The 14379-nt window shown below is 41.3% G+C and overlaps 3 protein-coding genes across 3 annotated transcripts; all 3 read right to left on the minus strand.

Moving 5' to 3' along the window:
• Positions 1–601: 601 nt before the first annotated feature.
• Positions 602–1549, minus strand: LOC147925874 (uncharacterized). Its single transcript, XM_087492799.1, has 2 exons — positions 942–1549; positions 602–839 (listed from the first exon to the last, which is right to left on the minus strand). Exons 1-2 carry the CDS (start codon positions 1547–1549, stop codon positions 602–604), a joined length of 846 nt encoding a protein of 281 aa, XP_087348925.1.
• A 5487-nt stretch (positions 1550–7036) lies between these two features.
• LOC147925875 (uncharacterized) lies at positions 7037–8447 on the minus strand. Its single transcript, XM_087492800.1, has 2 exons — positions 7737–8447; positions 7037–7606 (listed from the first exon to the last, which is right to left on the minus strand). The coding sequence occupies exons 1-2, from the start codon at positions 8445–8447 to the stop codon at positions 7037–7039; spliced, it is 1281 nt and encodes a 426-aa protein (XP_087348926.1).
• A 2356-nt stretch (positions 8448–10803) lies between these two features.
• Positions 10804–12598, minus strand: LOC104751424 (transcription initiation factor IIF subunit beta). The gene is made up of 5 exons (XM_010473362.3): positions 12246–12598; positions 11898–12006; positions 11669–11799; positions 11502–11576; positions 10804–11267 (listed from the first exon to the last, which is right to left on the minus strand). The coding sequence occupies exons 1-5, from the start codon at positions 12453–12455 to the stop codon at positions 10995–10997; spliced, it is 798 nt and encodes a 265-aa protein (XP_010471664.1). The 5' UTR covers positions 12456–12598; the 3' UTR covers positions 10804–10994.
• Between the last annotated feature and the right edge of the window lie 1781 nt (positions 12599–14379).

Raw genomic sequence — 14379 nt, forward strand, 5'->3', positions numbered from 1 at the left:
CGGCACTTCTCCCAATTGAGCACTAAATGCTTCTCCTCACACCTTGCCAACACCTTGCATAGATTTTCTAAACAGTTCTTGAATGAAGACTCATAAACTGAAAAATCATCCATGAATACCTCCATGTAGTCTTCAATCATATCAGTGTAGATAGACATCATGCATCTCTGAAATGTCGCAGGAGCATTACAGAGACCAAATGGCATTCTTCGGTAAGCAAAGGTGCCATAGGGGCAAGTGAAAGTGGTCTTCTCTTGGTCATCAGGATGAATCGGAATTAGGAAGAACCCGAAATAGCCATCCAAAAAGCAGTAGTATGGATGATTGGCTAACCTCTCAAGCATTTGGTCAATGAAGGGCAGCAGGAAGTGATCTTTTCGGGTTGCAGCATTCAGCTTCCTATAATCTATGTACATCCGGTGTCCGGTGATTGTCCTTGTAGGGATCAGCTCATTCTTGTCATTCTTCACAACTGTGACTCCACCCTTCTTAGGAACAACATGTACTCGACTAACCCAATTGCTGTCAGATATTGGATAGATGATCCCAGCATTCAGCAATTTCATGATCTTCTTCTTGACAACATCTTGCAAATTGGGATTCAGCCTCCTCTAATGCTCAATGGATGTCTTAGCTCCTTCCTCAAGATGAATCCTATGCATGCACAAGTCTGGCCAAGAGCCTTGCGAAACTTGCGCAGCTTGCTTAGCAGTAAAGTGAGCTCTGCATTGTTTAAGGAAGCATTAACTATAACAGGATAAGAAGAATTTTCACCCAAGAATGCATACCTTAAACCAGCAGGAAGTGGCTTGAGATCAAGCTTTGGAGCTTTCTCTAAACTCCAATCAGAAAATTTTTCAGCTTGTGAAGAAGTACTAACCAATTCCTCTTTAGCAACCAGCTTCTTCACTTGTTCATTAGCATCAAGTAGCTTGACATACCCAGCAGCAATGTCATCTAGATGCTCAACCTCTTCTACAGAACTAACCAATGCTCTTTCAAGTGGGTCTTCAGGATGCAACTCCTTGAATACCTCTTCAGAAAGATTAGACAAAGTGTCTACATAGAATGTCTGACCAGCAATGGTTGGCCTCTTGACCAGCTTGTCCATGTCAAAGCGCATTTGTAGATCACCAATATTAAGCCCAATTTGTCCCCTCTTGACATCAATTATAGCTCCAGCAGTGGCTAAGAATGATCTTCCCAGGATAAGAGGGTCCTTAGGTTCTTCTTCATACTTGAGTACCACAAAATCAGTACGTATCAAGCATTCACCAATCTTAATTGGAACATCTTCAAGTACACCATCAGGAATGCGAATTGAGCGATCAACAAGGATAAGAGTGAGCTTGGTAGGCTTGAAGTTTGTCATACCTAGGCGAAGAGCCACTGATCTTGGCATTAAGTTGACACTAGAACCAAGATCACACAAAGATCTAACAAATCTGTCAGTGAATATAGTGCAATCAAGAACAAAACTACCTGGATCAGGAAGCTTCTCTGGGATCTTGTTCTGGATAATAGCACTGCCTTGAGCTGATATCATCATCACTCATTGTTCAGCATTCAAATTCTTAGTCACCATCCTCTTGACATATCTCCTAAGCATTGGGGAAGTCTTCACAGCATCAATCAAAGGTAGTTCAACAATAAGCTTGTCCATCATTGCCTTGCCTTTAGCATCATCTAACTCTTGTTTGGACTTCCTTGGATTCTTGGGAAAAGGAACCTTGGGTTTGTAAACTCTCTCAGCAACTTGTGTGGAAGATGTGTCTTTCTGGGTTTCGGTCCGTGGTTGGCATCGATCGGTACCAAGGTGGCATCGATCGATGCTGACTTCTAGTGTAGAATCCGTGGTTTCGAGTGGACAGAGTGTCGACAGATGCTCTTCAGTGTCGGTCGGCACTAGTTCCGCAGAAACATCCTCATCCTCTTCAACATCAATCAACTCAAGTAGATCATGAGATTGATCCTTCTGGGGTGTAGAATGGAGTTGTTTGCCACTTCTCAAGGTCACTGCATTGCATAAATGCTTGGGATTTGATTCAGTTCTTCAAGGGAGAAATCCCTCTTGCTTTTTGACGGATCCAACTGTTTGTGCAACCTGACTTTCTAGCTTCTTGACATGAATATTCAAAACTTCAAACTTCCCATTAAGCTCAGTGTAGACATTGTCAAGCTTCCCATTGAAGGTCACTGTCATCTGTTCTTGACCTTGCAAAAGCTGCTCAAGCATAGCTTCCACCCTACTACTCTCAGCTGTTTTTGGAGGTGGAGACTGATATGAATTATTGCCATAGGTCCTTGTGTATCCACTGCTTTGTTGCTGCTTTTGATAGTCAGGTTTGGGAGTGAAACCAGAAGAATTGCCTTGAAAGTTACTGCGTTGGCTGTTTCCACTGTAAAGTCTGTTACCTTGCTGATTTCCAAACCGTTGTCCCTGATTCCTATAGACATAGTTAACATCCTCTTCCTCACGATTTTCGTGATCAGGTTCTGGCTCATATGTCTCAGCTTCAGCAGCAAAGTGAACAGATTTCTTATCCACAAGGAGATTGTGCACTGAATCCAGCTTAGCATTAACAGAAGCTAACTGGTTTGAATCAAACCCTCCATGTAATCTCTTCCGTTCAGCAGCAGCTCTCTTAACACTATTGCTGGAGGCCAAGTTTTCAATCAAAGCTTCAGCATCTTCTGGAAATCTTGTCTTGAAATTCCCATGACTTGCAGCATCTAAAGCCAACGGATACTCCCAGTCACACCCTCTGAAGAAAATGCTCAGCAATTGAACCCTTGAGAAACCATGGTGTGGGCAGTCCCTCTGATAAACTTTGAATCTCACCCAAGCGGCCTTGAAAAGCTTCATCTGGTCTTTGCTTGAAAGATGACAGCTTTACTCTCAACTCATATGACATTGCATCATCATAAAAGTAGTTGAGCAAGGCTACCTTGACGTCATGGCAATTTGTCAATGATCCAGCTGGTAACTGCTTCAACCACTGAGATGCCTCTCCTGCAAGTGAGTAAGGGAAAAGCTTGCAGAGGATGTAATCCTCAGTCACTCCATTAGTCTTGATACTGGTTACAAGATCCTCAAAATGCTCTATGTGGCCCAAAGGCTTCTCATTGGGCAGGTTAGAGAAAGATCTCTGCCCAACTAGTTGAAAGTAAGCAGGTTTCAACTCAAAATCATTCCTTCGGAATGGAGGAGGAATAATAGCAGACCGGTTCTCATACACAAGATCAGCCCGGTTGTAGTCAGCAATGGTCCTGATCAAGTCTCGGTTGTTCTCTTGTCTTCGAACCAGATTGTTGACATGGTTTGCAGCTCCACGTCTGTCTGCAGGAAGGGGGTGTCGACCGATACCCTGTTGGTGTCGATCGACACAGTCGGCCTGTTCGTCAACTACCAGAATTTGGTCGTTTCCGACAGCAACTTCAGCAATAATATTCCCTTCTGCATCAAGCTTTTGGCTCTGCTCATTGCAAAAGTGGCCCTCATGATCCCTCAAAGCACCATCCGCATCTGGTCTCAATATGATTGAGTTGACCATCTTGGCTGATTTGGCTGCTTTTGTGTTATCACGCTCTAGTTGTCCTAACTCTTGGTTTGTAAGCTTAACAACTGGACCAATAGGATTCTTCCTGGTGTTAGGCTTAGGCATGTACCTGAAACACACAAGAGAAAAGAAACAAAAGCGTGTAAGTAGAAAATAAAACGAAAAATTTAGACGAAATACAAAACTCAAATCTAATGGTAGCTCAAAGAATCCCCGGCAACAGCGCCAAAATTTGATATGCTCAAATTAACCCTAGAGCTACTATCTCAAACAAGAGATCATTGTAGTACTTAAGGGTCGAATCCACAGAGACTCAAGATCAAACACAATAAATTATAGAGTTTTTAATATTATGCTAAACAGATTAAATTGTATTAAAAACAAAAGAAGACAATGCAAAATATTAAATCAAGGTGTTGTGAAATCAGGAAATCAAAAGATTAAGCCTAGGGAATTTCTCAGGTAATTATGAAGTATTAAATCAATAGATTAATTAGGGTTAATGCAATAAAAATCAGATCTAGAACTCTAAACTTTTTGGTAAAATAATTCAGTTCTCACTGCAATTATTATCTAATTTTAAAACCAGAAAATTCAAATCTCTTTGTAAAATTCTAAGTTAAAAATCAGCTTCAAAAACAGGTTTAGATAAGTTCACAAAATCACTAATTCAAATCTCTTTGTAAAAAGTGATTTTGCTCATCAATGGTTTTAATCAGGAAAACAATTATATTCTCATATCAATTAATTTCCCTAAGATAATAATTCTAGGTGATCAATCAAGAACTATTGTGAAAAACAACTAAAGATGAAGATCATAAAAGATTAAGAACCCTATAAATCACAGATCTAACAAATCATAAAAACCCTGTGAAAAACCCTAAATCTAACAAACAAATTACTCAGACATGTTTAATGAAGAACAAATCATTCTGAATAACATGCAATAGATATTAAAAGTAAAAAAGGGGAGTTAAGAAATCTTCTCTACAAAGCAGTTCTGATCTCTTTCTCTCCCGAAAGCTCTCAATAGCTCTCTCTCAAAAACTTGCTAGAAAAATAACTTCCTAAAATAAAACTTAAGGATTTTCTAAAACCCAAAAACACTATTTATATGTCCTAAAACACGTCAGGGACTTGTGTTGCAATTTAGGAAAACTTTGGGTAAAATTGTAAAACTTCCAGTTTCTTCTTTCTCTCGTCGGATAAACATAGGTGTCGACCGATGCTCCTTCCGTGCCAAATTCCTAAATAACCTGTAAAGACTCAAAAACAATCCTAGAAACAAATGAAAAGACTCAAAAAGCACACTTATATCATGGTTAAAAACCGTAAAAACCATGATATATCACCTTGTGCCAAGCCGCATCAACATGGCAGAAGACTGTGTCAGACCTCGATTAGGCGATATGAACGCGGTGTGGTCTTGGTTTTGGAGCAGGTTTCATCTCCTGGGCTTCACACCATTTTCGTCCCAGCTTGACAACATGGGTTACGGTTTGGAGGGGGGAGGATCTCTTATCATTGAAGATCAGTTGGTTCCGGGCAATCCAAATCGCCCACAGTATCTATGGGGCAAGGGGGCCAATCCCAACTCCACAAGGGGGTAAACAATTTAGTTTGCTAGCTTTTCCAAGGAGGTCGCCAATCGAGTTGAGAGATGCAGGGTTCAGAGGTGTTTTGAGGGGGGCTAGTCGCCAAACCTGTGAGCTTCGGAGTTAATGGTTCTGGCTCGAAGGTTCTCTCATGTTGGTAAGGCACCCTTCATCGCCTTCCATAGAAGGAGTTTGTTTTTTGGGGAGGTATTCAGGTTCCAGATATGTTTTGACCAATTGAAGTGGCTCACTGCATGAGATGGTGTAGGGGTTGCCAAGCTGGAGCTTTTGATGCTCTCATAATAGCCGGATTTTGCTGTATAGGTTCCATCTTTTGTGGCTAGCCATACAAAGGCATCTTGGGCTCCTCTTTTACTGAGTTTGATGTCGAGTATAGCATCTTCTAGTTCCGGGAGTAGGTTCCTGATCTTTTCTCTATCCCAATCTGCTGTCATCGGGGAGATGAGGTGGGACACTGAAAGATTGCAGGTTGCTTCCGTTGGAGGTCCTAGTGGGGCTACCAGTGAGTCTAAAGAGATCCAAGGTTCTCTCCAGATCGAGGTTTCTTTGCCATTGCCTATCACTTTCCCAAGCCTTCTTTGTAGGAGATCCTTACCAATACAGATTCCTCTCCAACCGTGGGATGAGTTTGCAAGTGCTACACTTTCAAGGAAAGGGGTAGAGTGACAGTACCTTCCTTGTAGGATTTTAGCGAGTAGACAGTTTGGTGATGTAAGGATTCTCCAACTAAGCTTGGCCAGCAGGGCATCATTGAAGCTTTGAATATCTCTAAATCCGAGTCCACCTACACCTTTAGCTTTGGTAAGTTCCTTCCAAGAGACCCAGCACATCTTTTTCTTATCTGGTGACGAATCCCACCAGAATCTCGTTAACATTGACTGTATTCTTTTACACAGGGAACTTGGAAGTTTGAAGCATGACATTGTGTAAGTTGGATTGCTGCAAGGATAGACTTGAGTAAGATCATTTTGCCTGTAGTTGAGAGGAACCTCGAGGACCAACTCTTGGCTCGTTATCGAATTTTGTCTACGATAGCCGTAAACAGGTCTTTCTTCTTGCGCCCAAAGAGTTCCGGTAATCCCAGGTATTTTCCAACTCCTCCCTCCTTTGATATGCCCTGGATAGCATATGTTTGTTCTTTGACAACTTTGGATGCTTTTGCAGAGAAAGTAATGGTGGATTTCTGAGGGTTAATCATTTGGCCTGAGGCCAGTTCATAGTTTTGGAGGACCCTCAGGAGGCTGGTACATTCTTTCTGATCCGCTTTACAGAAGAACATGGTGTCATCAGCAAAAAGCAGGTGATTTAGTCGTGGACTTTTCTTGCCTAGTTTTATGCCTATGATCTCCTCGTCTGACATTGCTTTTTTGCAGAGTCCCGAGAGTACTTCGGTACACAGGATGAAGATGAAGGGGGACAAAGGGTCTCCTTGTCGGATACCTCTTTGGGGAAAGACTCTGCCTTGTACTGTACCATTCAAGAGGTAGGCATAAGATACGAAAGTGATACATTGCATGATACACTGGATCCATTTCTGATGAAATCCCATTTTCTCCATTACAGCTATGATAAATTCCCATTCTACTCGATCATAAACTTTGCTCATGTCAGTTTTAACCGCCATGTAACAATTCTTTTTTGCCTTTGAAGTATGCAGGTAGTGAAGGGATTCATGAGTGATAAGAACATTGTCCGCAATGGCTCTGTTGGGGACAAAAGCAGACTGATTCTCGGATATTAAGCTTGGAAGAACAGGCTTCAATCTGTTAGTAAGGATCTGTGATATTATTTTGTAATACACTGAGCAGAGTGCAATGGGGCGATAATCCTTCATTGACTTAGGACTAGGAATCTTTGGGATTAGTCTGACATGAGTGACGTTGATATTGGTTGGCAGGTGGCCTGAGGAGAAGAAGTTTGTATCTCTCTGATAATTTGTTTGCCTACTGTTTCCCAGTTTGACTGGAAGAAATAGGCCGAGAAGCCATCAGGTCCTGGTGCTTTATCCGGATGGATAGAGAAGCAAGCTTTTTTAATTTCCAGGCTTGAAGGTAATTCAGTCAACTTTATATTCATTTCCTCTGAAATACATGGGTTGATTGCTTCTTCAACTGTCGACATGATTTCTCTTGGCTTTGCAGTGAACAGGAGTTGGTAGTAGTCGGTTATGACCTTGAGGATATCATTTTCATCAAAGAAAGCGGATCCTTGATCATCCTCAAGGACAGAGAATTTATTGACTGTTAATCTACCTTTTGTGATAGCATGGAAGAAACCAGTATTTTGGTCTCCTAGGGAGAGCCATAGCTGTCGGCTTCTCTGTTTCCAAAACTCCTCTTCCTCTTCGTACGCCTTCTGGAGGTCCTCATTGATCGAGCTTATGATCTCATCTGGTGTGTTTGGTTGTGCCATAGCTTTTTCCAGCTTCTCCTTCAAAAGGGTAATCGTTTTTTTGGCAATTTAAATGTTTTTCTCTACTCCACTTGATTATAGCTTCTCTGCATCTGTCTAACTTTGTTTCAACTTTTTCGAACACCGTAGGGTTCCAACTTTTAAAGACCAGTTTAGTGACTTCTGGATTCTTGCGGAGGCGCCTATCATACCTGAAGATGCCTTTTCTTTTCTTTCTTTTGAGATCAAAATATATGATCAGGGATCGGTGGTCCGAGGCTTCAAAAGGTAGATAATCACTTCTTCCTGAAGGATAGGTTAGAGCCCATTCAGTATTGGACATGGCTCTATCTAAATGCTCATATCTCTTCCCTCTCCATGACAGGAAATTTCCAGAGTGGCTAAGATCATACAGATCACATTCAGACATGAAGGTTTTGAGATCAACGAAGGATCCCTCAGGGCGAGCTGGTCCACCCATCTTTTCAGATAAGTCTAAAATTCCGTTAAAATCACCCGACAGGACCCATGAATCACTTCTGGTTTGTCCAAAAGATGATATCTGATCCCAAATTGCTTTCCTCTTGGACTTATCAGGTTCTCCGTATACAAAGGTGGCAAAAAAGGAGCGTCCTTCCGCCTTGATCTGAGTATCGATGATGTTTGGACTTTCTGAGAGCACTTGAATGTCAATATCGGATTGCCAGAGGAGTGCAAGACCTCCACCTCTAGTTGGAGTTGGAGGTATTAGTTTCATACCAAGGAAACCAAGATCCTGCAGAGCAAGTTTGACCACCTCATTTGAGTTCTTGGTTTCCATGAGGAACAAGATTGATGGAGCCACTGATTTGTGGATCTCCTTTAAACGTCGGACTGTCATGGGTTCCCAATACCACAACAGTTCTAGCTAGCTATCTTTAAGGAAGAGGAGGGGGTGGATTGTGAAAATCCACCTTCTTCTTCACCATAGCCGGAACAATCTTAATTGGTGGGGGCTGCGTCACTCTAGACGGTTCTCCTCTTTCCAGATGGGTCATGGAAGCATTGGTCAGTAAGTTTTTTTTTCCTTCTGAGCGTTTGGAAATGTTTGTTCCCCATGGAGAGGATCTGCCTGTAGAGGCTCTAGCTTTAGGGGAGATTTGTATGTTTGATTTGTTTCGTTTACTGGATTTTACCCCTATGAGTCTCAGAGGGCTCTTGTTATGAGGTTTTTCTGATGATTTACTAAGTGGTGGTCTTCCTCTTCTTTTCTTGTTTGCAGGTGGGTTCCTACTAGGATCATCAGGGTCAGTCTCTTGGTCGCCTTGTTCAGAGGGGTTTGAAGTTGGTGCACTTCTATCAGATGGGGTAGAGTCCTGACGAATGGGGCTCTGGGAGGTGTGGGTTGCAATGATCTGAGCAGCCGTTTCAGCCATCATACCTTGGCTCTCCCCCTGTATAACTCTTTGTTTTCTCGCCAAACTCTCAATAGGATCTGCGCAGGTGACATATTGTACTGTCACCTCTCGGAGCTCTCCCATGATGTCCTCAGTGGTGGGTGGCTGGTTGGCTCTTATTGGGATTGCAATTGTGTGGTCATTTGTTGTCTGTCGCTCCAAAGGTGTGCGCCTTGGTCTAAAAGTTTCAGAAGTTTCCTCCCAGGTAAGAGTTCTCTGAGCTTTTTCTCTCCATTGGTAGTTGTTGTTATGGCGATGATCATATCGCTCCCGATCGCCTTAGGGATCTGTTGGTGGGAGAGCGTGTGGAGTGGAAGGACTGGTTCCCATGAGACATAGCTCTTGAGGGGCCTGAGCCTCTGGGGTAGGGGTTCCCCATTCTTTTTTCAGTGGTGCGTAGGTTCTCCCTCTCTCCCTTGTGGTTCAATCTTCCTGATGTTCTTTCTTTGGAGGATTCTCGATATGATGTTCGACTATGGGCAGGTCGAGTGTGTCGTGAGAAATCGCTTTGGAACTCAGAGCTCGAGTGATTAGGGGCTCTAAAGTTGTCCCTTGGCAGATAGTAGTTGGCTTTGACAGGATGGGACATTGAAGAGGGGTTTGCAGTTGCAAGAGTGGGCTTATTAGGTAATTCTCTTCTCAGTCCTGGACAATCTTTTGCTTCATGCGATAGTCTTAAGCAGTGAGTGCAGTGTTTTTTGAGTCCTTTGTATTCCAGGTGGATTAGAGCTTCCCCTCCTCCAGAGAACTCCACCATCGTCTCTTTAATTAAAGGTTGGAGACCATTGATTAACACCTTGACTTTTGCAATGGAGGTTGTAAGTTCTAGATCCATAAACTCACCCAGTTCCTCTGTAATAGCTTTAAGCATCTCTGGCTGCCAATAGTGTTTTGGGAGGCCTTGTACATCAATCCAGAAAGGGATCAAAGAGGGGAAGGTTTCTGATATGATCGGTTCCCATCTCTGGATGATGACCATCCATTGGTCATAGTGGTAAGGTCTATTATCTAGTACTTTTTGTAGATCTTCTTTTTAGTCAAACGTAAACTGGAAGCATCCTTTACCCAGGTCGGCTCTCATAGCTTTCCCTTTGAGGTTCCATCTGTTGGCTAGGAAAGGGAACAGTGACCAGAGGCGTTGGGCTGCAGGGTTAGTGAGACGACCGATGAGGGTCAGAGAGTTTGCTTTATTCAGTTCGGCGGTGTCCAGTTCAGGTGCACGAATACGCTTGCAAGGAGGGGGGGGAAACCGATGTCAATACCTTTGCCTTTTTGGTGGTAAGAGATTCGGGTTGCCATATTGGATAGGGTTCAGACAGAGAAGGTTATGGTGGAGCAAGCAAGATGTGAAAGCTTGGGGGTTTGCAAAAGGTTTCAAAAGGTTTACACAAGATTAAGGAGGATTATGATATTAGTTTAGGAAGAACAGAACAGGAGCTTACAGTGGTTGAGAGGAAGTTAGCCATGGTATGAGAGGTCGTTATCCGAGTAGATAGCGACTGAGGTACTACCTAGGAAGTTAGCCATGGTATGAGAGGTCGTTATCCGAGGTACTACCTTAACCCGTTCACTGAGGACGGTTCTGTATCTGTTGATCGGAGGAATTCGTCGGAACAGTAGTCGGAAGTGTTAACGGTCTGTTGGTTTGAAGCATCTTGTTGATGGACCGCTGGCTCTTTCTCTTTTTGGGGCTAGAAAGTTGGTGAGATGCGGTTTTTCAAAAGCTCCATTCTTCTTTGGGCTTGGCTTGGGAATCGGGCCTGGGAGAGAATGTCCACTCTTTTTTTTTTGTGCCGCACGTTGCTATATCACTCACTTTTTCTATTTGTCTGTTTCGGTGAATAATACAAAAATAAAAAAGTTCGACAAATTTAAATCCTTCTGTTCTCCTCTCTGCTAAAATCTTTTTACCCCGATCAATGACTCAGGGTTTAATAAACATGTTATGACTATGGCACATGTATAGAGTACTACTACACAAGGGATTGGTTTTACTGCCCACCTGTGTCATCTTCAGCACTTTTCTTGTATTCACGTTTAAGCTCATATGTCCCTTGGTTCGACCCTCTCTTATTGTACACGCACAGCTCGTTCAGTATTTCTTTCAGGAACTGTGCTGGTTGGTCCGTCTCTTGTACAAGCTGCTTCAATGTCCAGTTAGGTTGTCCTTCGAACAGCTTGAACATTATACCTTCAAGCTCACCACGATCTCTTCTCGTCCTCTTCACCTCTGTTTGCTTGACTGGGGCAGGTCTCTTCTTTTCCTGCTCATTCAAACAAACACAAACTTTTACATTGGTAACAACGCTGATATGGTAAAGAAAAGATCAAGACAAAAGATTCAAGTTTCAAATCATTAGTTGAAGAATCCATCCTGAATCGCAATTAGTCTGATAAAGAACGAGCATTGAAGCTGAATTGTTGCTTCATTACTCTTTTACCATCTTAATAATGACTCCATATATGCTAAATCATTGAGAAAAGAATTAACATTTTACCTTTGAATTGGATGAACCGAAACCAATCATTCCAGGCATGGGCCTCATATGTACTCCGCGGTCATTATCGATAACCTTTAGTGCAATTCACGGAAACAAAAGTCCTTACATAATTAGCTAACCAAAGAGCCAGCATAGGAGAGAAATGAATTAAAGGGAACAAACACCTGTATCTGTCGATTTTTAACCATGGCTTTGCTCGTTCTCTCCCGACAAAGCCTTGCATATTCTTCAATGTCTTCCCCATATGGCTTCATATCAAACTTGTGATCTATCTTTCCTTCAAGAGCTGTATGAACTATAGAGTAGCTTGCCTATTATGAGATGGAGAGCCAAACGAAGATACAAAACCTGATGTTATCAATCAAACAGGTAAAATCCAAATAGGGAAATCACCTTGATTGACATCCGAAAAGACCTCCATCGGAACAAAGTCTTTGAACATATTCACAGCGTAGCTCTTTGGCATGTTCTCATACTCAGCACGAACCATCTCCATAGTGAACTGATTGATGATACCAGTACAAGGAAATAAGTTGCAACAAAGAACAAAATACAAAACACTAAAGCAGGATCCTTCCCTACGCTAGATTTGATAAATCAACCACATGGGTAAGTGAAATTGGCATGAAAGATTCCAACTTTATGGACACAACCATCGGAATAATGAAGGTAACTCAATCAACAAAGTAGGGCACCTCAAAAAAAGATAAGAACTTTTGAGAATCAAAATGGAACATGTACCTCGGGGGTAGGTCGTAGAGGATCAATGTTGAGAACAACCTTCGCCAAGTCAATAGATTCAGAGGAATAGGAATAAGAAGAAGGTGGAGGCGGAGGAGGAGTTAGCTTCCCCCACGCCTTGGCGACAACTACAGGACACTTCATCAACCAAATTGGTCGCTCGCCTTTCTCCAAATCGAGTTCATGAGGGTTACTTCGATCGTCTTCCATCGTTACTCCCAAGTACACACTCGCTTTGCTCCAAACTCTCCTGAGCTCTGATCTGAACTCTGTTTCGGATTTTGGGTTTAATTTTGTCGTTTTGACTTACCCTAAACTATAAAGTCTTCTTCTTTTACTTCTGAAGCAGAGGTGAAAACAAGGAGAACCCGACTCATTTACTACATACCCGGACCGACTTAGACGCTTAAATAATTGGGCCAAGGCCCATAGGTTTTGTCTCCAAAAGTCCGAAACCCAGTTTTTAAATGGGTATTAACTATTTTCAAACGCATATTTTTCCTAGAGGCTAGAGCTATGGTTTTTTTTTTTTGTAGTTTTTTTGCCACACTTGATTTCGTCATTACTAGAAGAGTGTTCTTTCTTGACGGAAACAAAATAAAATAATATTCGTCTTGTGTGACATGATTAATAGGTAGATGGATATGTATGTAGATACAACATACTGCATACATCCAAAACATGCATGGATCGTATCATGTATGGTGTATATGTATTAGAATATTAGATGCATGGTGATAGTTATACTATATTAGATTGGTTTGGACTTTTGGACCACTGTTGTGCTGATAGCGTGATACTATAAAAACATGCTTGGATGTATGGAGTATGGTGTATATATGTATTAGATGGATGGATACATATTGTTTGGACCACTATTGTGCTGATAAAGACACCACAGTTGTTGACAGAAGAGGAAACAATAATACCGAAGTTAGAAATGGATGGCGATCAGGACAATGACAAAGATGTAATTCTTCGGAAAGAACTTAACTAAATCAGTACTGAGAAACCCTAACCACTAGTTACACTCGGTTGTTTCATGTACAAGGGGGGACCAATCCCTTATCTTTAACTTTAGTACGTATATGTATCATTTCGGTTTATGGTCGCCGAATTTGGATTTTATGTTTGTTAGACATAAGTGATAGAGTTTTTAGCTTTACACTTTTATAGAAAATTAAATATTTACGTGGAGCCAAAAAACAATCCAATAACTCGGGGAAAAAACTGAATGGCTTGATAGTTGATACCCAAAAAAAAAAAAAAAACTGTTCTTTATCAGTTTACGAATTCCTTTCACATGGTCACTATTTAATGACGCGTTGGAAGATTTATACTGTGTGATTTTTAAAAGAGAAGTGAGGTAAAGAAAAGAAACTGTCATATCAATCATAATCGAGTTAGGTATAAGTATATAACAGATGTTGAGGATATGCTTTCAAAAATCTTTGTTTGGAATTAGTTTCTAACTTTGACCATAGACTTTACACTTTCTTCATACTTTCTTAGCACATCAATTTCCTTTTTTCGAACATAACTAATTAACAATTTACTTGCTAAGCATCCTTTCAAACTTGCAGGAAAGCGATTATTTCAAACTTAACCTACCGTATTTTAATGGCAATTAATGACATTGCCAAACATTTGACCTGTAAGGATGACTAAAATAAGTACTTACTCTTAGCACTGGAATCACATGCACGTCATCAGTACGTAATAATAATACCCAAAAAAAAAAAACTTAACATTAATTACAACAAAATAATGGGCAGAGAGAAGGTATTTCCAAAGAACAACCATATATAGGCTAATCCTATGAGGCTGTAGGACTTTTGCGAAACAGGAAGGTTGACAGATTAAGTAAAATTTCAGAGGAGATGATCATGATTTTTGGATCAACTACATTTAATTTTTTATAATAATTTGGATCGAGAGAGACTGAATCACATGTCGTGAGTCAGATACTCTACAGTTTTTGAGAAACTTCCATCTTTCTCCTCTGTCATATTTACTTGTCCTAAATCAAGCAATCTATAACAGTACTATAGCTAATCATTATTATTGTTAACAGTATCAGTTCACACATACATAAAAACAAATTATTATATATATCATTTCATAAGAATAACAG

Source organism: Camelina sativa, chromosome 16 (genome assembly GCF_030686135.1).
Source record: "Camelina sativa cultivar CO46 ecotype springtype chromosome 16, ASM3068613v1".
Taxonomy (NCBI): Eukaryota; Viridiplantae; Streptophyta; class Magnoliopsida; order Brassicales; family Brassicaceae; genus Camelina; species Camelina sativa.

Excerpts from the sequence above, each read along its gene's own strand:
- LOC147925875 (XM_087492800.1), bottom strand. The coding sequence starts at position 8,447 with ATGACAGTCCGACGTTTAAAGGAGATCCACAAATCAGTGGCTCCATCA. Across the intron at positions 7,607-7,736 it reads ATCCAGAAGTCACTAAACTG|GAGAAGCTGGAAAAAGCTAT; the intron begins GTCTTTAAAAGT and ends ACCCTTTTGAAG.
- LOC104751424 (XM_010473362.3), bottom strand. The coding sequence starts at position 12,455 with ATGGAAGACGATCGAAGTAACCCTCATGAACTCGATTTGGAGAAAGGC. Across the intron at positions 12,007-12,245 it reads CTCTACGACCTACCCCCGAG|TTCACTATGGAGATGGTTCG; the intron begins GTACATGTTCCA and ends ATCATCAATCAG. Across the intron at positions 11,800-11,897 it reads CTTTTCGGATGTCAATCAAG|TTCATACAGCTCTTGAAGGA; the intron begins GTGATTTCCCTA and ends GCTACTCTATAG.
- LOC147925874 (XM_087492799.1), bottom strand. The coding sequence starts at position 1,549 with ATGATGATATCAGCTCAAGGCAGTGCTATTATCCAGAACAAGATCCCA. Across the intron at positions 840-941 it reads CTAGATGACATTGCTGCTGG|TTTAGAGAAAGCTCCAAAGC; the intron begins GTATGTCAAGCT and ends TTCTGATTGGAG.